The 23,009-nt window shown below is 40.5% G+C and overlaps 2 protein-coding genes across 4 annotated transcripts in view; one reads left to right on the forward strand and one right to left on the reverse strand.

Annotated features, from left to right (window-relative positions):
* Positions 1 to 19,554, reverse strand: part of SMYD4 (SET and MYND domain containing 4) — a 35,972-nt gene extending 16,418 nt beyond the window's left edge. For 2 of the 3 annotated variants that reach the window (XM_068529709.1, XM_068529708.1), the window contains exons 1-5: positions 19,215 to 19,554; positions 18,203 to 18,348; positions 8,660 to 8,804; positions 4,817 to 4,906; positions 2,415 to 3,579 (exon numbers count right to left, since the gene is read on the reverse strand). In XM_068529709.1, the coding sequence (XP_068385810.1) occupies positions 2,415 to 3,579; positions 4,817 to 4,906; positions 8,660 to 8,804; positions 18,203 to 18,336 (1,534 nt within the window). In that variant the 5' untranslated portion in view covers positions 18,337 to 18,348; positions 19,215 to 19,554. Of the gene's footprint in view, positions 1 to 2,414; positions 3,580 to 4,816; positions 4,907 to 8,659; positions 8,805 to 18,202; positions 18,349 to 19,214 lie in introns of those variants that run through there. The other variant, XM_068529710.1, reaches the window with a different exon arrangement.
* Positions 19,555 to 19,649: 95 nt separating this feature from the next.
* Positions 19,650 to 23,009, forward strand: part of RPA1 (replication protein A1) — a 52,923-nt gene continuing 49,563 nt past the window's right edge. Inside the window, exon 1 of the mRNA XM_068530682.1 lies at positions 19,650 to 19,795. Coding sequence (XP_068386783.1) covers positions 19,763 to 19,795 — 33 coding nt within the window. The 5' untranslated portion in view covers positions 19,650 to 19,762. The remainder of the gene's footprint in view (positions 19,796 to 23,009) is intronic.

Here is a 23,009-nt window from a genome sequence, read left to right on the forward strand (position 1 = left end):
TAGAACCTCATAGATGAAGACAGAGTCTCCAATCCTCTTTCCGTCACTCCAGGTCTCCAGTATTATGCTACGTATCTATTTTTCTAGTCCTTTTTAGCCACAGAAAATACAGGTATTTCTGGCTATACACAGTCTTCCTACCAAAATTCACTCTTAACAACTTGTGAAAAATTTTACTCAAAACTTGCTATGCAAATAAAAAATTGACTGTAATGAAATCTCAGGCACAAGGAGCAACAAATTTTAGGCTAAGATTCTCTGACTGTAAGAGGGAGGCCAATGAAGGAAGGTGAATGGAAAACACTTTCGTTTGTCCCTATCGCTCTGCCATCCTGCCTCAGGGATTCAGCCTGAGTTAGTGGTCACTGCTATTGTTTACCCAGAAAATAGTTTCCATAGTTTTTAGAGCTACTGACATTTACATCTTTTTTGTATGTTCTACTAAGTATTTTAGAGGCAAGACACAACAGAATCAAGAGTTGGCAGCTTTCTGCCGTATAATCTGGAAGCTCCATATACTATTTTTTATATTCAGAAAAACAAAACAAAATGAAAACAGTAGTTTTTAAAATGGCAGTGAATGTACCCTAGGGGAAATATAATTCTGGAAAAACACTCAACAGATACATATTTTAGAAGGTAGCAATGGCTCAAAGCAGCAAAAGCAGAGAAGAAAACGGAGACTAGCTTGCAGTGTGATTTTGTTGTATCATAGGATGAGGCCAGTGCTATTTTTGGATGTTCCATGCACTTCAGGATGCGGAATTGAGTCCTGCCCCAAAATACCTCTAGTGAAATACTATACACTATACAACTTGGCAGCTGAATTAAAATTAAAGGTAAAAGGGCTTCCCTGGTGGCGCAGTGGTTGAGAGTCTGCCTGCCGATGCAGGGGACACGGGTTCGAGCCCTGGTCTGGGAGGATCCCGCGTGCCGCGGGGCAACCGGGCCCGTGGGCCACGACTGCTGAGCCTGCGCGTCTGGAGCCTGTGCTCCGCAACAAGAGAGGCCGCGATGCTGGGAGGCCCGCGCACTGCGATGAGGAGTGGCCCCCGCTTGCTGCAACTGGAGAGGGCCCTCGCACAGAAACGAAGACACCCAACACAGCCAAAAAATAAATGAATAAATAAATAAATAAATAATAAAAACAAAGGAATTCCTTTAAAAAAAAAAATTAAAGGTAAAAATATATAAACAAAAGGTTGACAGAATTCTAGATTACCTAATATGACATGATCAGAAGACTTAAGCACGTATATAGTTTAGTGAAGCCACATTTAATATTAATCTGCCTATAAATCCTAGGTGTAGATATGACCTAATTCCTCCCCTCCACAGGGTTAATTAGGAAATTGAGAAAAGTATAATGAGCTGATTGAATTGAAACACATTATCTGCTAAAATGGAGATCACACAATAGAAATACTGGAAACGCCATTTCTTTTCTAATAATAGTACCCATTGTTCAGTACAGTCATATTAGAGATGGCACTCATGATGCTGGGCACGTGCAACCTCCCCATCTACCTTAACAGCCTCTTCTATAGGGTCTGGTTCAGGAAAGCAGGGCTAGGCTGGTCTGTGCCTAGAGGTGGCCCCCAGATTGTTGGCCCCCTGACCAGAAGCCAGCCCAAACACAGGCTGGCCAACAGCTTACAGCAGCATTGTGTGAAAAGCTGTGATGGGCCAGATTCCTTTCTCGGAAATTTAAAACAGAAGAATGGGAGAAAACCTGGCACTTGAAAACAGAAGAGAGTAGCTGAGTCAAAGGAGTGAGTTAGGATTCTGATACCTTAACTACAGACCCTGCTCCTTCTGCAGTCTTGTTTATCCATTGTTTCAGCTTTCCTCCACAATCAGAAATTAATAGTGTAATAGGTTTTTTTCTTAAACAGTGTAGTTTTTTTTTTTAAGATTTTTTTTTTGATGTGGACCATTTTTTTTTTTAAGTCTTTATTGAATTTGTTACAATATTGCTTCTGTTTTATGTTTTGGTTCCTTGGCCATGAGGCCCGTGGGGTCTTAGCTCCCCGACCAGGGATTGAACTTGCACCCCTAGCATTGGAAGGCAAAGTCTCAACCGCTGGACTGCCAGGGAAGTCCCCCCTTTTTTTTTTTTGGTAATAGGGTTTTAAAGTATTTTTACAAACAAACACATCAGCTTCACAACTCTGTAAATGTAGACGCGATTAAACTATCCATTTTACAAATGAGAAAGCTGAGGCAGAGTAGGATCAAAATAATTTGAGGTCACATAGCTTCTCAATGGCATAATCATAAGACAGCTGTGTTTTCCCTTAGGCCACTGATTTGTTTGAATGCTACTGTTCTCCTTTACAGTCCTTTCTCCGCAAACATTAGCTACATACATCAAGAAGAATACTGTAAGGCAGAAAAAAGAGTTTCCCTCTTACCTGTTTGCTGTATGGTTGTTATCGCCTGAGCATTACACTGTAGCTGTAACATGTGTCTCAGCATGGCCACTCCCCAAATATTCAACTCTGGATACAACATAGGAGCCGCTGCTGCTTTCAGCTTAGACGATTTCAGACCTGTTGTGAAGGCCTGTAAACTGGCTGCTTCGAGCTGCCTGCACAGTGCAGAAACACTCAGAGCACAGAGGAATTTGTGCACAGGGCTATGGTTTCCGGTATGGGGTAAAAGGCTGAAGACAGCATTATAATTATTTTCATACTTCCCGTTAATATCACACCCAGGAATTGGGGTCTCAACTGTTTTGCCCTTTTTTTTACTCTCCCCTCCCAGGTCATAACTAAGTATTTGCGCCAGATTCTTGCTTTCAGGTAAACAGATATCCCTGTTAGTAATCTCACCACAAAGCTTATTTATGACTTTGCCAGCCTCCTCAAATCTAGCTAAAAGAGTCGACCTCAGGGCAATGTGGCAAAAAACACCCAGTGTGAGAAGCAGCCCCCCTAGAGAACACTCTATACTATGGTAGAGATCCCAGGCCTGCTGCAAACACTCTTGGCTGCAATACTTGGCATAACTGCATCCATCACAGGGAACTGGGGCCAAAGTGTGCTTCAAACATCGGTGACAGTAGAGGTCCGCATTGGTAGCTCTGGTATCCCACTTGCTCTCGAGGCCATGATGCCATGGTGGCATTTCTCCTGGGTTAAGGACACTCACAAAAGCATCCTCTTTCACCAGAAGCTCTCCTGGGAGAATATCTTTTGTGGCAACCAGATAGCGGCCTTTTAAAGGGTCCGTAGATAAGCTGACAGATGATGATGTGTTGGAAATTTGTTCATTCTCTTCCCTTAGGTCCATATCCTCAAAGGCTTTGGTTAGAGCTGCTGGGGAGGTTTCTGTGAGATTCCCCTTTTCTTGTACCTTTACTTTCAGACGACAGAGGGTTCTCTGCAGAATCTGAAATTGGGAAGCTGCTAGGGTTGGTTTGGCAGCAAAGTTACTTTCAAGATCACTGATGGTCTGGCTTGCCTCGTGTGGTCTCCCCAGGGTCACCAGACACTCCGCCTTACGCAACAGCAACTTGGGTTGCAATCCCTCTGGATATCCATGTGTCTGTGCTCTGACGATGTCTTTAAGGCATGTCTGCAAACAGAAAGAAAATCCCAAAATGACCCTTGGTCCCTACTCTTAAATGTCCACTTGAAAGTCTTAACAAAAATCTACAAGTTAAGGATTATTAAAAATGGAGCAACTACGATCATGTGCTTATTTCTCTAAATCATATTCTACTGTGATCTTTTAATTGAATGATTAGAAACAGAAGAAGATATTATGTTTAACTGTCATTAAATATTTCTGATTCTAAGGAAAAAAGTCTTACAGATAGAAGAAGCATAGTATGATGATTAAGAGGGCATCCCAGTACGGACTCTGCCTCTTGCTAGCTGTATGACCTTGTGCAAATGAATTAATTTCTCAGTGTCTTAGTTTTCTCATCTGAAAAACAGGGATAATAATACCTCACAGGATAGAAATAAAAATGAAAATAAGGTAATATATCTAAAGTGTTAAAAAGATGCCTGGAACATAGTATGTGCTCAATACATGGGAATCATTATTATAAGAAGTAACAATATAGGGAAGTTATAAAGGGCTAAACGTTTCACAAGGTCTTCCCACTGCTGTCTATAGTAGCCCAGGCCTTTCTTGCTTAGGGCCTGGACTTAGATTCTTGCTCTTCTCTCTTAGTCCAAAGGGCTTAAGTGTGAACTTGCGGTGACTCAAATAGTTCTTAACTCTAGGGTATACTTTAAATATTTGTAGAATTCCAAAATGGATGTGCCCAAGTGGCATTTTAGAGTTTGTCCTTTGACCTCAATTTGGGGATGAGGAGGAAGCCACTCATCTGAAGTCCCCCCACCCAATAGGCATTTCAGTGCAACTTTTACTTTCCCGCTCAAAATCTATATTGAGGGTGAGACTTATTATTGCAGGGATATTCTTGAACATGCTCATCTACTTATTAAAAATACCACCCTGAACAAGTAAATAGTGTGCAAACACTTGGAACCTGAAGTATTATTAGCAACGTATCTCATAGCTGATCTTGACACTGAGCACTGCTGACCCACTGGATAGAGTCCATGGCCCTGGGGAATGTGCATGTCTCTTTCCTGCCAACCCACACTACCCCATGTAATCACCTGAGACAGGTGAAGTGAATCAGGAGAAAGAACAAGTTCGGGAGGGTATCAATTTGCTTCCAATTCAACCAGTTCCAATTTTAGCTTTCTAATGTAGAAGCAGGGATGAAGGTCTAGTCCTCCAGGGAACCCCCCTGCAGATCCTCTCCAATCACACCAGGCATCCTGATACTCACTTCATACTGACCCAGGTGGAAGAGGGCTGCAGAGCGATTGGCGTAACACAGTGAAATGTCCTCAGAGTTGGGCCTTGAATGCGATACTCCCTGCAGAACAATGCACCGGTTAAAGGTATACATGGAAACTAGCGTCTTTAGAGTTTTGTTTTTTTTTTTCCCGATAATAGGGGCTCTGCTACTAAAGACTGTATGAAATTGGGTAAGTTACTGGATCTCTTTGTGCTTCACCTGCTTCATTTTTAACTACCTTAGAGCAGAGGTGTGAAGATCAAGTGAGGAAATAAATAGGTAAAGCACTTTGAAGACAGCAGCTTCAGACACAGCTTCAGCCACAAACAGTACTAAAGGTAAATGAAAACTGAGGAGATAATCCGGCACATAACGAAGTGTGAGTGGAACAAATAGAAATTCACAAATGAAGAAACACAAATGATACGTGGGAAACAATTCATATACAGATAGTCAAATACATGAAAATGAAAGCAGAAAAGGGCTACTTTTTTCTACCACCAAATTGGCAAGGATTAATAGTAATCATAAAGGTGGGACTTCCCTGGTGGCCCAGTGGTTAAGAATCCGCCTGCCAATGCAGGGGACAAGGGTTCAAGCCCTGGTCCGGGAAGATCCCACATGCCGCGGAGCAACTAAGCCCGTGCGCCACAACTACTGAGCCTGCGCTCTAGAGCCCACGCGCCACAACTACTGAAGCCCGCGCGCCTAGAGCCCATGCTCCGCAACAAGAGAAGCCACCGCAGTGAGAAGCCTGGGCACTGCAATGAACAGTAGCCCCCGCTCGCTGCAGCTAGAGAAAGCCCGCGCGCAGCAACGAAGACCCAAACACAGCCAAAAAAAAACTTTTTAAAATAAAAATAAAGGTGGTATCTCCAATCACTGGAGAAAAGATAGGGATTATTCAATAAAAGTATTGGGACAAGTAGCCACTGAGGAAAAATAAAGTTGGTTCTCGATATATGATAATATAACTTTCATTAGGATAAATAACAAATGGATCAAAATCTTAATATAAAAATTGAAACTAAGAGAGCACCAGAAGAAACTATATAAATAATCTAAAGTGATGTTGGAGTCAGAAATACCTTTCTAATTATGACACAAAACCCAGAAGTCATAAAAGGTTAATGAATTTGACCACATAAAAATAAAAAATTTCTTTGTAGCAAAAAAACCAATAAAAGCAGTATCAAAAGACAAACGTTGAACCGGAAAAAATATTTGCAACTCCTATTACAGGCAAAGGGCTCATTTCTTTACTTTATGAACAGTTCCTACAGATCAATAAGATGGCAACCAATAATTCAGTAGGAAAATAAGCAAATGATATGAACAATTCTAATGGGAAATATAAATGGCTCTTAAACAAACGAAAAGATGCTCAACCTCATTCATAATCAGCAAAATGCAAATTAAAACTCTACTGAGATGCCATTTTTTACTTATCAGATTCGCAAAGAAGTAAAATTGATAGCATGCTGAGTTGGCATAGGAGTGGGATAATGGTCATTCTCATACATTGCTAGCGGGAGTGTAAATTGGTCTCACAATTACGGAGGCAATTTAGCAATATATATCTTTTAATACATATATCTATATCTCCATTGACCCAGCAATTCCTCTTCTAGGGATTTATCCAACAGATATAACCCTTTATCCTATAGATATGTGCGAAATAACATACATGCAAAGTTTCTCATCACAGAATTGTCTGAAGTAACAAAAGATAGGAAAAAAGGTAAATAGTGATCTAAAGGACTCTAATTAAATAAATTACTATTATATCCATATAACAGAATGTAAGTGGAAAAAGCACAGTGCTGAACTGTGTGTATAGAATGTTATTTATATAAAAAGAGTATGTGTGTGCAGGAGTGGGAGATTATTTGTATTTATTTATATACGCTGGAGTACCTCTGGAAAGATAGCTTTAACAGTGCTAGCTTCTGGGGATGGGAAATGAGTGGCTGGGGGACAGAGGAAGTAGACTGCACTCTATACTCTTGCATCTTAAAAATTCTAACTATGTAAACACATTTCCTATTCCAAAATAAAAAGAAAAAATAATGTTAATAATACCAAATAACCAATATTGCTTAGGATATAGAGAAATGAACATTCCCATACTCTGCTAGAAGGGATATAACTAGTTTTTTCCTGGAGAATGATTCAGCAACAAGTGTCAAAGGCCTTAAAAAAAAATACATTCAGTTGACCCAGCAATTGCCCTTCTAGGAATTTATCCTTAGGAAATAGTCAGGTGTGTACAAATATTTACATAGAAAGATGCTCCTTGCAGCTTTATGATACCAAACACTCTGCCAACACTAGGTGTTAAATCAAGTATAGTTCCCTGTAATGGAACACTAAGCCAGCTATAAAAAATCATGTTTTAGTGGAAAATTTAACAACATGAGAAAACGGTCACAATAAATTGCTGAGGGGAAAAAAAGCAGGTTACAAAACAGTAAGTACAGTATTATTGCCATTTTGTACAAGAAAAACATATTTTCAGAGGAAAAAGTGGCTGGCTGGATATAAGCAAAAATGTTAACAGTGCTTATCACTGGTTATGGGATTTTTTCTTACTTTTTATGCTTCTCTATATTTTCCAAGTAAACATATATTACATTTACAATCAGACAAAAACAACAAATATTATTTTAAAAAAGAAAGAAAATAGCAGCTCTATGGAAAACTGCAAAGTACCACAATCAACAAAATACTAGTTTCATGAAACAGGAAGGCTCAATTTTTTTGTCTGATTTCACTTTTTAGTTTACTTATTTTCCTTGAACAGCTTCCCCTGTGATCACATTTATGACACACATGCATACAGTTGAAGAAAGATTAGCTCTGAAAAAGAACTACTATTAAGCCATTTATCAGTGATCATTACATGTAATGGATTTTAGTTCTTCAGCAATCACTAATGCTTACATTATTCAGCATTACAAAGCAGGGCTTTTATCAATTTTAAAAGATGCTGTTGTAGGTCTGATAGTTTTTCAAAAACTAATTCCAAACTTTAAGCATAGGCCTGTTAAAGATGCAAAGTAGGGGGTACACTCTTCAAATTCACACTCATTCTTTCAATATACAGGGTCCACAGACCTGGTTTAAGAGGTTGATATATTCTTGCTTTAAACCCGTATTTATCTCTAAAAAATTATGGAAGGAAATCTCTCAGGGATCTTGTTCCAGTTTCTACTCTAGAAGCAGGACAAGAGCAAGATTGTTAAAAGCCACTATTCCTCCTTGAAACCTAGTTCATTGATGGTTAGTGTAATAATTTTAAATATTTGTTGACAACCTTCAAAATGCAGTTCAACTGGGCTGTGGCGATTGAGCTTATTTTCCTTCCTAACTTTACCTAAGTCATACTGGCTATAAGCTAACATGGTGGCCAACCAAAATCCAGCTGTTCTCAAAACTGGGACTATCACACCAGCAGCCTCACCAGTTGTTCAGACAAAAAAGGCACACAATTCAGTAAGAGCTGACAGACATGGAGGAGGGAGGCCAAGGCATCCAACAAGACTTGCTACACTGTGTCTGAAGGAATATGAGAATGGAAGTTTCTGGATGGAATTCAGGACGTATAATACAAACTATCCTTTGTTTCAGAATAGGACCAAAAGCTGAGTTGTGTCAGTTTTCTTTTTCAAATCCAATCCAAAATTCATAGGCAAAGCTACTAGTGGCTACACAATTCACAATTCAGCAGTAACGGTTCTATCTTTTGAAGAAATATGCATTGTTAAATTGTTGAGACAGCCCCTCCTGCTGAGCCGGGCCGGGGGTGGGGGGGTGGCGCGGTCGTCTTACCTTAGAGTACAGCACTGTGGCTCCCATATAATCCTTCTTCTGAAATTTTTTGTTTCCTTCTTCTCTGTAGAAAAGGGGAGCGTTGGGGTCCTTTCCAACAAGGTAACCTCTAGAAAGCCTTTTTAAAAACATCTCATCCTCCGGTCTTCATGAAGAAAGAACAACCACAACAACAAAAAAGCACAAATTTGTTATTTCTAGGAAAACTCCTAACCATTGCACCTGAAACAGGAGTGACTGCCTACAAAATACTGGGACAAAAGAGGTTGGGTGTGTTATGTAATGTGACTGGGGGGAAAAATCTTTGGTCTCAGAGACATAGGGACTGGAATTTCTATTAGGACAGAATATAAGTTTTTTATTCAGTTACTGGCCAATAAACCATTCCTTGGATAATGCATTACATAGAAGCTTGGGTGTGGAGAACGACAATACACAAGTCTTTGCACCAAGGTATACTCGCCACCTAAACTTTGTTGAAAATACCTGAGTGAATGGCTGACAGAGGGGAGGGAGGGAGAGAAGGGGGAGGGAGAGACAAGAAGTGGGGGGAGGGAAGGCAGAGGGAAGGAGGAGGGGGAGGGAAGGAGGAGGAGGAAGAGGAGGAGGAGAAGGAAGAAGAGGAAGAGATGGGATGAATCATAAAGTAAATGTAGCGAAATGTTAACATTCGGGGAATCTGAAAGAAGGGCATTGCACAACAATTCTTTATCCTATTTTTGCAAGTAAATCTGAAATTATTGCAACCTGCAAAGTTTTTAAAAACAAGTATATGAATTCTCTAATGTATAAATACACAAACATACACCTTTTTTCCAATAAAAAGAAATAGTATAGAATAACCTAGACTACACTCTTTGACTATACAATGCAATGAAGCAAAATATGAATAACATGGGAACTAAAAATTCTCTTAAGCAACTCCTAGGTCAAAGGGGAAATCAAAGACAAAACTGCAGAATGTTTAGAAAAGTGTTTATCAAATGTTTGTTTACAAAGACCCACAATAAGAAATACCTTTCACGGGCTTCCCTGGTGGCGCAGTGGTTAAGAATCCACCTGCCAATGCAGGGGACATGGGTTCGAGCTCTGGCCCGGGAAGATCCCACATGGAAGATCCCACATGCCGCGGAGCAACTAAGCCCGTGAGCCACAACTACTGAAGCCCGCGCACCTAGAGCCTCTGCTCGGCAACAAGAGAAGCCACGGCGATGAGAAACCGGCACGCCACAATGAAGAGTAGCCCCGGCTCGCAGCAAATAGAGAAAGCCCAAGTGCAGCAACAAAGATCCAGTGCAGCCAAAAATAAAAGATTAAAAACAAAAAACCCAAAAAGGCAGTAATGGAACAACAATAACAACAAAAAAGAAATACCTTTCACATTGTGATTCAGTAAGCTGCATCTGTGTACGTATATATGGAAATTTCACAAAACACTATTGATCTTTAAGTTAATATCAAATATGATTTTATTAATATTTAAACACAATACAGAAAAAAATCTCAAAATAAATAACACAAAAAGAAAAACAAGTAAAGATTTTATTTAATTCAGAAGGTGTGCTTGCCTGTTCAAAATTTATTCCAGTCCAGAAAATATGAGGACAATACCCCATGAATATCTGGTACACCATAGATCTTATTCTTTGTTCTGTTTGTCTTTATGTTGTTTTAAATTAGGTTAAACCTGAAAACCCTATTCAAACAAAGAAGTTGTGATGAACAGTAATAATAGCAAAATTCTTCTTGCCTAACAATGTATATTCTTTAATCTTAATCCAAAATGATGACAAACTCAAATTTTTTTTTTTTGAATTTTATTTATTTATTTATTTTTGGTTGTGTTGGGTCTTCGTTTCTGTGCGAGGGCTTTCTCTAGTTGCAGCGAGCGGGGGCCACTCTTCATCGCGGTGCGCGGGCCTCTCACCGTCGCGGCCTCTCCCGTTGCGGAGCACAGGCTCCAGACGCGCAGGCTCAGTAGGTGTGGCTCACGGGCCTAGCCGCTCCGCGGCATGTGGGATCTTCCCGGACCGGGGCACGAACCCGTGTCCCCTGCATTGGCAGGTGGAGTCTCAACCACTGCGCCACCAGGGAAGCCCCTAAGTCAATGTTTTTTTTAATTGTTCTTCAGTGTAATTAAGAACTAAGCTGCAATAATTCATTCTTCTTGCACCAGGTTTAACTCAGTAATTAATTGAAAGTTTTGAAAAGCTTTCTTTTTTTAATATTTCAAATTTTCTTCTGGAATGTTATGATAAAAAATTTGTGGAAGTGAGATGGAACAATTTTCTAATTAATTTTTTTATTGTGCTAAAATATTTAAAAACTTGTCATTTTAACTAAAGTATATAGTTCAGTGGCATTAAGTACATTCACAATATTGTGCGATTGTCACCGCTATCCATTTCCAGAAATTTTTCACCAGCCCAAACTAGAACTCTGCACTCATTAAATGATAACTCTTCATTCCTCCCTCTCCCCAGCCCCTGATAACCTCTATTTCACTTTCTGTTTCTATGAATTTGTCTACTCTAGGTACTTCATGTAAGTGGAATGGTAAAGTATTCATCCTTTTACGTCTGGCTTGTTTCACTTAACATAATGTTTCCTAGGTTCATTTCTTTTTATAGCTGAGTAATATTCCATTATATGTATATATCACAGTTTATCCATTCATGTGTTAATGGACATTTGGGCTATTTTCACTCTTGGCTATTATGAATACTGCTCTGAACACTGGTGTGCAAATAAATCTGTTCAAGTCCCGTTTTCAATTCTTTTGGGTATAAACCCAGAAGTAAGATTGCTGGATTATATAGTAATTCTATTTTTTTTTTTTAAATTGGTGCCTTACTTGTCTTTTTAAATAATTAATTAATTAATTAAATTTTTGGCAGCACTGGGTCTTCGTTGCTGCGTGCGGGCTTTCTCTGGTTGTAGCGAGCAGGGGCTACTCTTCGTTCCGGTGCGCGGGCTTCTCATTGCGGTGGCTTCTCTTGTTGCGGAGCACAGGCTTTCGGCTCGCAGGCTTCAGTAGTTGCAGCACGCAGGCTCAGTAGTTGTGGCTCACGGGTTCTGGAGCTCAGGCTCAGTAGTTGTGGCTCACGGGCCCAGTTGCTCCGCAGCACGTGGGATCTTCCTGGACCAGGGCTCGAACCTGTGTCCCCTGCCTTGGCAGATGGCTTCTCAACCACTGCGCCACCAGGGAAGTCCCAGTAATTCTATTTCTAATTATTTGAAGAATTGCCATACTGTTTTTCATAGTGGCTATGCCATTTTACGTTCCCACCAACAGTGCACAAGGGCTCCAATTTCTCCACATCCTCACCAACACTTGTTATTTTCTGTTTTATTTTTTTGGATAGTAGCCATCTAATGAGTATGAGGATAATAAGGTATCTTGTTGTAGTCTGATTTGCATCTCCCTAATGATTAGTGATGTTAAGAGCATCTTTTCATATGCTTATTTCATGTGCTTATCTTCTTGGAAGAAATATCTATGCAAGTCCTTTGCCCATTTTTAAAAAAAATGTACTATTTATTTTGGGCTGTGTTGGGTCTTTGTTGCTGCCCATGGGCTTTCTCTAGTTGCGGTGAGCGGGGCTCTTTGCCTATTTTTAAACTGGGTTTTTTGTTGTTGTCGTTGAGTCTTAGGAGTTCTTTATATGGTCTGGATATTAATCCTCTAGCAGATGTATGATTTGCAATATTTTCTCCCATTCTGTGGGTTGCCCATTTAACTCTGTTGATAGTCACTTGATGCACTAAATATTTTACTTTTCATGAAGTCTGATTTGCCTATTTTTTTCTTTTGTTGCCTGTGCCTTTGGTGTCATAGCCAAGAAAAAGATGCCAAATCCAATGTCATAAGCTTTTGGCTTATGTTTTCTTCTAAGAGATTTATGGTTTTAGCTCTTAAGTTTAGGTCTTTGAGTTATTTTGAGTTAGCTTTTGCATATGGTGTAAGGTAAAGGTCCAACTTCATTCTTTGGCATGTAGAGTCTAACTAGGAAGCAGATAGAAAGAACCAAGTTCCTTCTTCTAGCCGTGCCTTCTCTTTCTAGAGCCCTAGAGAGGTAAAGCCTCTTATAAGGTCAATTGGGAAAGCAGAAAGTCCCAGCCCCAGCCGAGAATACAGAAGATCACAGCTGAGAAACTGTAGCTTAATAACTTGCACACATTCACACATACACATTTTTTTTCCTGAAAGTAAGTGCACTCATCATGGAAGTTCACCTCTAAATATTTCAGCATGCCTCTGCTAAGAAAAAGGACATTCTCCTATATCTTGATATCACAATATCATTATCATGCCTAAAAAATTAACACTAGGGACTTCCCTGGTGGCACAGTGGTTAAGAATCCGCCTGCCAATGCAGGGGACACGGGTTCGATCCCTGGTCCAGGAAGATCCCACATGCAGCGAAGCAACTAAGCCTGTGCGCCACAACTACTGAGCCTGAGCTCTAGAGCCCGCGAGCCACAACTACTGAGCCCACGTGCCAAAACTACTGGAGCCCGCGCGCCTAAAGCCCGAGCTCCGTAACAAGAGAAACCACTGCAGTGAGAAGCCCGAGCACCGCAACAAAGAGTAGCCCCCGCTCGATGCAACTAGAGAAAGCCCACATGCAGCAACAAAGACCCGATGCAACCAAATAAATAAATTAAATTAAATTTAAAAAAACCCCACTAATTCAAATATCATTTAAAATTTCTCCATTATTCCTAAAATGTCTTTTCTTTCTTTTTCTTACCCCAACCTGATGCCGGATCAAGGTTCTAACGTACTGCATTTAGTTATTTCTCATTAGTTTCTTTTGAGACAGTCCCATAATTTTTTTGTTTTTCATGATTAAGTTTTTTTGAAGACTCAAGGCCAGGAAAACGTTACACATTCTGGTATTGTCTCATTGTTTCCTCATGATTAGATTCAGATCGAACAATTTTTGTCAAGAATATTAGTCCATCGCTAAATCTTGTATACTTCTTGTTGTTTCAAACCAGGAGACACATGTCAGGCAGTCCCATCACTACTGGTGATGTTGTTTGGTCACTTGGTTAGAGTGGTGACTGCTGGATTTCTCTAATATAAAGATAACTTTCCCCTTGTAATAAGTAACATTAATAAGTAATCTATGGGGCCATACTTTGAGACCATGTGAATAACCTGTTTCCCAGTGATCTTTCTTCTAATGTTTTGAGCATCCATTGACGATTATTGCCAGAATCACTTATTACACTGGGAGTTACAAAATGGTGATTTTTCTAATTCTATCATTATTGCTAAACTTATTAATTAGCATTTTTCTGTAAAGACAAATGTTTCCCCCTTTTCTCCTTTTACTTATTTATGTATTTTTTTGAGTATCACCATGGACTTAAAAAAATTCATTCTTATAAACCATTACCATCATTATACTTTTTGATGCTCATATTGTCCTAAATTTGTCCGATGGAAACCTCTTCAGACTGGCTCCTATGTTCTTTTTTTACTTAAATCCGTTAGTCTTTGAGCATTTCCTTGATTTCTGGCAAAACAAAGCATTCCATTTGAATCAGTGTAAAATCAAAACAAATAGGAAGGCAGTGAGTGCGGATACTGAGTGTGTTACGGATTCCCTAGGACACTGTAGATTATCAATGCGAGAGGTCCACTTGTCTCAAAAGGTCTTTGCACTTGATCTTAGCCAAAAGGCCGAGAAGCGATCAAAAGGTCTTTGATATGGACAAAACGCATCTAATCTGGGAAAACATTCCTCAAAGACTGTAAGTGGCAAGAAAGAAGAGTGTATGCCTGGCTTTAAGCTTTAAAGGCCCAATTCATACTTTCATTTACTGGGCAAACATATGGAGATTAGAAATTTAAATCTTTTATGGTCATTTTAGATTGAATAGTTTTACAAACAGCTCTTTGGAACTAAGTATATACATGTGAGGTGGGGGTAAGAGAGCTACATTTGGCAACTAAAACTAAAAATTCAAAAATAGCAATATTAGCATACTGTTTAGTAACATGAAATTAAATGCTGGAAGAAACAGAATGATTTTAAGTATCAGTCTTTGCAGAATAGAAATGGGGAAGAGTAAGTGAGAGTTGCTGTTTTTCTTTATATGTTTTGAAGTACTATTTGACTTCTTACACTATATGCATATTATTCTGATAAAAAATAAACTAAAAAAGGAAACTATTTCCATGTAATAAGGTACCAGGTCTAGGGACTTCCCTGGTGGTCCAGTGGGTAAGACTCTGTGCTCCCAATACAGGGGGGCCCGGGTTCGATCCCCGGTCAGGGAACTAGATCCCACATGCATGACGGAACTAAGAGTTCGCATGCTACAACTAAGACCCAGTGCAGCCAAAATAAATAAATAAATAATATATAAATAAATATTTAAAAAAAATAAGGTACCAGGTCTACATAGTTTTACAGGATTTTTCTACCAGCTTTAAAGAATCAAATAATCCCTACATTATATAAATTATTTCAGAGCATAGAGAAATATGGGAAGCTCTCCAATTCATGCTATGAGGCTATCATAACCCTGATACCAAGAGGTGACGAATAGAGCACACACAAAAAAATATATAGTCTAATACCATTTAAGAACATAGATATAAAAATCCTAAAAATAACCTCAGCAAATTGAATCTAGCCCTGTGTTAAAAAAAATATTATATGGTAACCAGAGTTATTCTCCAAAACAGTTCAACTTCAGTAAATCTACTGATGTCAATTCTGCCTTAACAGATTAAAGTGGAATAAGAAAAGGATCATTCCTCCCAAAATATATCCAAAAAAAGGACTGATAAAATTCAACACTTATTTGTGATACAATATAGCGCAACTTCCTTAAACTGATAAAGGGTATATACTATAAACCTATAGCAATGTCCTAAATGCCTGTTACTATTCAACATTGCATCAGAGGTCTAACTAATGTTATAATTAAAAAGTAGAGCTTCCCTGGCGGCGCAGTGGTTGAGAATCTGCCTGCCAATGCAGGGGACACGGGTTCGAGCCCTGGTCTGGGAAGATCCCACATGCCACGGAGCAACTAGGCCCGTGAGCCACAATTACTGAGCCTGCGCATCTGGAGCCTGTGCTACGCAACAAGAGAGGACGCGATAGTGAGAGGCCCGCGCACCGTGATCAAGAGTGGCCCCCACTTGCCGCAACTAGAGAAAGCCCTCGTACAGAAACGAAGACCTAACACAGCCATAAATAAATAAATAAAATTTTAAAAAAAATAAAAAAAATAAAAATGGATACCATTTTGCTAAACTGTGATTCAAAGCCAATGTTCCCGATCATCAAATCGACTACAAATATTTATCTGTAAAAACCATTCTTAGCTGATGGCCACACAAAAACAGGCAGTGGGATGGATTTACCCTGTGGGTTGTTGTTTGCTGACATCTGTTTAAAATATAATCAGATCGTATCACTCTTATCTCAAAACCCTGTGAATTAGTTTTCTATTTTTGTGTAACAACTACCACATATTCAGCAGGTTAAAACAATACCCATTTATTATCCTCAGTTCTGTAGATCAGAAGTCCAGGTGGGCTTGCCTGGTCTCTCTGCTTAGGGTCTCACAAGGCTGAAATCAAGGTGACCTCTTATAGAGAGGATCTGGGAAAGAATCTATATCTAAACTCATTCAGGATGTTGAGTTTAGAACTGACAGAAGCCAGTTCCTTGCAATTGTAGGTCTGAGGTCCCCATTTCCTTGCTGGCTGTTAGCCAGGAAGCACTCTCTGCTTTTAAAGGTCTGGTCTGATTGGGTTACACCCACCCAGTAATTATCTCTCAAAGTCAGGGGGCTTGGGGCTTTCATTACATCAGCCCAATCCCTTCCCAGCAGTGCTTAGGTTAATGTTAGATTGAGTAACCAGGGGACCAGAATGCTGGCTTGGTGGCGGCGGGGGGCATTTCTAGAATTCTGCTTACTATACCCTGCAATAACTTCCTACTCAGGGTAAAAAGATAAGGCACTAAGAAAGGGTCAACTCGATTTGTGCCACCTGCTCTTCCCCAACTCCCATGCATGTCCCATTACCTCTCTGATGGTATTTCCTACCACTCTCCCTCTGGCTTACTCTGTTCATCCACCACTAGCTGTTCATCCAGCTTGCTGTTGCTTAAACATGCCAGACACGCTCCCACCTTAGGATCTCTGCCTGGAATGCTCTTCTCTCAGATATCTACTCAGTTAACTCCTGTATCTCCAAGACTTTGCTCCACTTTCACTCTTTCAATGAGGCATATCTGACTATACTACTTAATACTACAATCTGTACTCTCGCTCCCGGCACTGCCTATTTCCCCTACCCTGTTCAATTTTTCCTTTTTGTCTACTCTACTGTATTTATCACCTTTAACATACTATATATTTTATTTATTTATGATGTTTATTGGCTGTGCCTCCTTGCTAGAATTAAGCTCCTCAAAGGTAAGGATCTTTGTCTATTTTTTTTAAATGATGTATTTTTTGTTTACTAAGCACTGAGCACAGTGGCTGGCACAAAACAGATGTTCAATAAAAATTCACTGAATGAAGTTTGGGAAACTCCTGCTTCAGTTTTTTATTTACTTATTTTTTATTTTTTTGGCCACGCCGCGGCATGCAGGATCTTGGTTCCCCGACCAGGGATGGATGCCGTGCCCCCCGTAGTGGAAGCACAGAGTCTTAACCACCGGACCACCAGGGAAGTCCCCTGTTTCAGTTTTTTATATACGTATGTGTGTACTAGGTTGTGATGTAAAATATATTTCTTATTGAAGAGTGTAGTCAAGAGTGTTCGAAAACTACTGGGGTTAGACTGTATGACCTCTATCGTTCCTTCCAAATATGAGCATTCATGAATTTCTATGTGCAGCTAGTAAATCTCCACTATATCCTTTGGGATACAGCAAGGTGCAGAGCCTAGTGACGACAGCAAGGCACTGATTACTGAAACATAATATTGACACCGAGAAAGCTAAATAGCATCCCTACCTGTTGTATAATAGTAGGTTAGAAAGAACTGTGTAAACAGCAAGAACTGTTGAATGCCCCAAAATATAAAAATCTAAACGTAACTCTTCCATCAAAAAGAGATGTAATTTGATGGGCTTCCCTGGTGGCATAGTAGTTAAGAATCCGTCTGCCAACACGGGGGACACAGGTTTGAGCCCTGGTCTGGGAAGATCCCACATGCCACAGAGCAGCTAAGCCTGTGCACCACAACTACTGAGTCTGCACTCTACAGCCCGCGTGCCACAACTACTGAGACCGTGTGCTGCAACTACTGAAGCCTGCGTGCCTAGAGCCTGTGCTCCACAACAGGAGGAGCCACTGCAATGAGAAGCCCGCGCACTGCAAGGAAGAGTAACCCCCACTCAACGCAACTAAAGAAAGCCCAGGCGCAGCAACGAAGACCCAAAAATAAATAAATACATAAATTTATAAAAAAAAAAAAAGATATAATTTGAGAGCAAATCACAAAAGACAACGTTTTCCACATCAAAATTTCCCTGGTTAAAGCTTCCATTCACTTACTGAAGAAGCGAAGATGAGTGCAGAAAGAGATCGCTTAGAGTCTCTGCTGTAGAAATTGTAACCTGAATGGACTTGGGGAGCAAAGACCACTTCTGAAGTATGTATGATTTCCACTCATCCACGGGCAGATCCATGCTACTTTAAATCTAAAAAATGAATAAGAAAATAAGGAATTCGGATTTCTACAAATGCACAATTCTAGAAAGTCCAGATTTCATTCAAGCATGCATGAAGCAACAAAATCAATTCTTGTGGTCTCTTCCTATAGTTGTTTACATGCTGAGGAAGCATCTATTGTTTCTCACCCCAATTCACTCAACATCCCTTCATTCAGAAATATTTATTGAAAGCTTACTTTGTTCCAGGCATCATACTAGGTACTGGTTATACAATGATGAATCAGAACTCTTACCCAGTTCAGTTTTTTCTTTTCAATCCCCAGGTCACTCCTTTAGTTCAAGCCCGCACCATTTCCTGTCCGGCATTCTTTCTGGAGTGTCATAACTAGTCTACACGCCCTCAGACCCCCCACTTCCCCATTCCAAATTCAGTCCATCCTCCACATTGAGACAGATGTCAGTACTCTGCCTTAAATTCATCAATGCTCCTCTTAGCATTTAGGGAAGCCCAGTACAAACCCTTCATTATTTAACTCTTGGCTTACTTTCTAATGCTCAAGTCTCACTTCCTCCTCTGTACCCTACTATCCTAGCTACTCAAAGCTATCCCCAGCTTGCCAGGCTATTCATCTCCCTAGGTTTTACAAAGACTATTCATTGGCCCTACCCTCACTTGGAGTCCACCTGGCAAATTTCCAAACATTCTTCAAGACCCATTTCAAATGGTATCTCCTCCGGGAAGCCTTCCCTGATTTTTCCACCTGTGATAGCAGCACACTGTGTGTCTCTCCTGGGGCCCAAACCACGTCTACCTTGAGTTAGTGCTCCTCACAGCAGAAACTCCCTCGACAGACTGTGCTCTCCTCTGAGGGTAGGGACCAGGTCTTATTTACCTTGAGAGATCCCCACTGTGCCAAGCTCAGGGTCTGGAACCTGCGGGAGTTCAACTCTGGGTTGCTGAAGGAAGCAAGTCAATGCTTTGACTACATGTAGTAGCAGAGTTACTATGGCAACAGCTCTACCACTCCTCTGGGCTACCAGTCAGTGTCTGCCCACCAAAGGCCGAGTGGGGTACGTTTCCGAGAGTCAGCTCGGAAAGCTGCCAGAACTCGACCTCTCCGCGCCCTTCGCTGCGTCCGCGTCACGCTTCGCGCATCACGCTTCGCGCGCGCTCCGCGGTTCCGCGCCCCGCCCCCTGGCCCCGCAATCCAGCGACTAGGCCCCGGACCTGGGCTCCGGTGAGTCACGTGGGCCACCCGCCGCGCCTCGGCCAATGAAGTGGCTGCTCGGCTCCTAAACCCGCCCCCGTGCCGTGCGCACGTCGGGAGGCCGTCCCGGTGCACGCAGGTCCTGGGGCCAATCGCTTTGGAGCGCGCGGGTTCCCTGGAGTAAAGCCAGGGCTGCAGGGGAGTCGGAGAGCTGGAGTTGTGGCGGCGGAACCATGGTGGGCCACCTGAGCGAGGGGGCCATTGCGGTGAGGAGACGCCTGCGAGCCGGGCGCGGGCCGGGGTGGCTGTGGGCCCTGGGGCTGTGCGGGGTGGAGAAGGGGGTAGAGAACACGGGAGGAGGAGACATAGGGGGCCGGGGAGGAACCGCCGGGTGACTCCCTAGAATCATCACTCCTCAAAGCATTTTTCCCATCGTCTTTTAAACACGCTCATGTTTTTCCTGCTTAAGGAAATGAAACAAAATAAACTGTTGATTTTCGCCCATCTCTCTCCCGCAGCCACTCTCTTTCTCCTCCCCTTCCCCCATCCGCAGCCTAACTTTCCTAGAGTTGTCAGTTTTCAGTTCTTTCTTTTTCTCGCCTCCCATTAACCCTTCAACAGACTCCAATCAGTCACTCCCCTGATCACTATAGAAGTAACCCTGGCTGAAGTCAGCAGTGCCTCCAGGTCGTTAAATCCAACAGACACTTTTGAGAGTTAAATTTACTCGAGTTCTCAGCAGCGTTTGACTATTGAGCATCGCTTTCTTTTGGTAACACCCTCTTCTTTCGGTTTCTGTGGCTCAGCTTGGCTTGTCTTTCCCCGTCTTATTTGGAGATCTCTGTAAATTTTTGTTGACTCTTCTCCCGAGACAATCAAATTACCATCTATATGTCAATTGCTCACAAATTTCTGTGTCCGGAGCCACCTTTACTCCGAAGAGTACTCAGCTGCGTACTTGATATCTCAAAAACATTTTAAATTCAACATGTCCCAAAGCAAATCCATTATCTTTCTAAATTTGGGCCTCTACCGTTCCCTGTCTGGATGAATGGCACCATTATTCATTAAGTTATACCAGCCAGAAATTGTGGAATCATTCTTGCTACACATTCAGTCACCCTGGATGTCCAGTCCCTCCCCAAGTCTGGTGTGTTTTACCTCCACACATATCTCTTAAATGCATCTACTTCTCTATCCACACTGGCACCATTGTTTCTGCCTGGCCTTCTCACTTCTACCCAGCATAACCCTCCTCCTGCCATTCCCATCATAGCATATTCCCACCAGTTCTTTCCTCCTTCCCAGCCTTTCCTTTTTTTTTTTTTTTAATTTAAATCCGGGTATATTTCATACTCCTGCCTTCCACAGGGGCTTTGGACATTCTTTAACCTGTGCCTACTGCCTGGGTGGTTGTTCATTCTCCCCTTGCTGACTAACGTAACCTTCAAGTCTCTGCTCAGTTACTTCCTCAGAGAAGCCTTCCTTGACTCCCCTTGCTAGGCTAAATCCCTTTATTTTCAACCCCTAATTCCTGTTTGTTCACGATATTAAACTCTGCCTTTCCTCTTCTGTCAAATGAGGTTAATCATACCTAGTACCTATTGCCTAAGGTTAGTGGGACGATTAAATGAGCTATTAATTTAAAGTGCTTAGTCCATGCCTGATACATAATAAATGCTCATTATATGTTACCTATTATTAATAATCACAGATGTGATCTTACATTTATATGTTGTTTATTTGATTCATATCAGTTACTTTCTGTCTCCCTCCACTGGATTGTAAATTCTTTGAGGCCTGAAATTATGTCGTTTTTTGCTCAACATAGTCTCCCCAATACCGGAAGGACTGCTGGCAAGTTTTAGGTGCCCAATAAATGTTTGCTAATTGCACGAGGCAGGGAAAAGAAAGGGACAGAGATGGATGGGGAAGAACAGTTGGCAGAGTTGAGTGAATATTTTTTTTTTTTTTGAGTGAATATTTTAATAAGTTAGAAATAACCCCGAGAAGTGATTGCAAATTGTAGTCCTTGTTTACTTTATAGCTGCTACCTTGTATCTTTAAGACAAATTAGGAATTGTTCTTCACTTTCAAGGAAAGTGACTGGTATTTTTCAAATAATTTGATGAGTTAGTTTTTGCCATATTCAAAATTTAGGAAACATATTTCCAGTGTTAGGTGAAGTATCACTTAGGTTTTGTTCGTAAATGATGAGGAAAATTTGTGTGTGTGTGTGTTTGTGGTGAAGGAGTGTAGAGTACCTTTGTCAAGTTTGTTTATCAGCTAAAGCAGGTAATATCATTTTAGTTCAAAAGACATAGACCCCAAAGGGTAAGCACTAACACACAAATAGTGCATTTTCGGCAAGAGCTAACATAAGAGATTATGCGTGGAACTATTGTAGTAAATAGAACTAATAGCATTTGTATCTTGAGTAATTAGGTAATACAAAGAAAGGGGAAGGGAACAAATACTTTTGATCATTTCCAATGTGCTAGATACTTTATTATAGTCAGTAGTTACAGTAACCCTGTAAAGTAGATTTTTATCATTAACCCCATCTTACAGATAAAGTAACTGAAGTCCAGAGAAGTTAAGTAATTTGTGCATGAGGTGAGGTTTGAACATGTGCTCTGAACCATTCCATTCTGTTGTTTTGTATTTTTTTCCTTCCAGTTTTATTGAGATATAATTGACATACAGCACTGTATAAGTTTAAGGTGTACAGCATAATGATTTGACTTTTATACATCATGAAACAATTAGCACAGTAAGTTTAGTGAATGTCCATCACCTCATATAGATACAAAATAAAAAGAAAAAAGTATTTTTTTTTCTTGTGATGAGAACTCTTAGGATTTACTGTCTTAATAACTTTCATATATAACATTGTTAATTATATTTCATATATAGCATTGTTAATTATATTAATCATATTGTATGTTACATCCCTGGTACTTATTTATCTTATAACTGGAAATTTGTACCTTTTGACCACGTTTGTCCGGTTCCTCCTCCTTCTACTTCCTGCCTCTGGTAACCACAAATCTGATCTCTTTTTTTCTATAAGTTTGTTCATTTGTTTGTTTGTTTTTGAAGTATAATTGGCTTACAGTACTGTGTTATTTCTTGGTGCACAACATAGTAATTTGATATTTCTGTACATTACAAAATGATCACCACTGTTTGTATTTTTATTAGCAATGTTAATTTGGAAAATTTAAGTCAGTTCTGTCTTAAGTGTATATATCATGCTATATGTCCCAGAAGAGCAAGTCTTATATTCACTATTTATGATGACACAAATAAATTTAAAAGAATGATAAAGTACTACATGTATTTGGTTTTAGAATCAAATAAAACAGAAAGGTGCTTGATGAAATTACTGACCTGTCCCTTCCCCCAGTTCTGTTCCTTTAAAAAAAAAAAAAAAACCACCTTTACTGAAGTTCAATTTGATTTACATGTAACAAAAGC

This window comes from Eschrichtius robustus, chromosome 20 (assembly GCF_028021215.1).
Source record: "Eschrichtius robustus isolate mEscRob2 chromosome 20, mEscRob2.pri, whole genome shotgun sequence".
NCBI lineage: Eukaryota > Metazoa > Chordata > Mammalia > Artiodactyla > Eschrichtiidae > Eschrichtius > Eschrichtius robustus.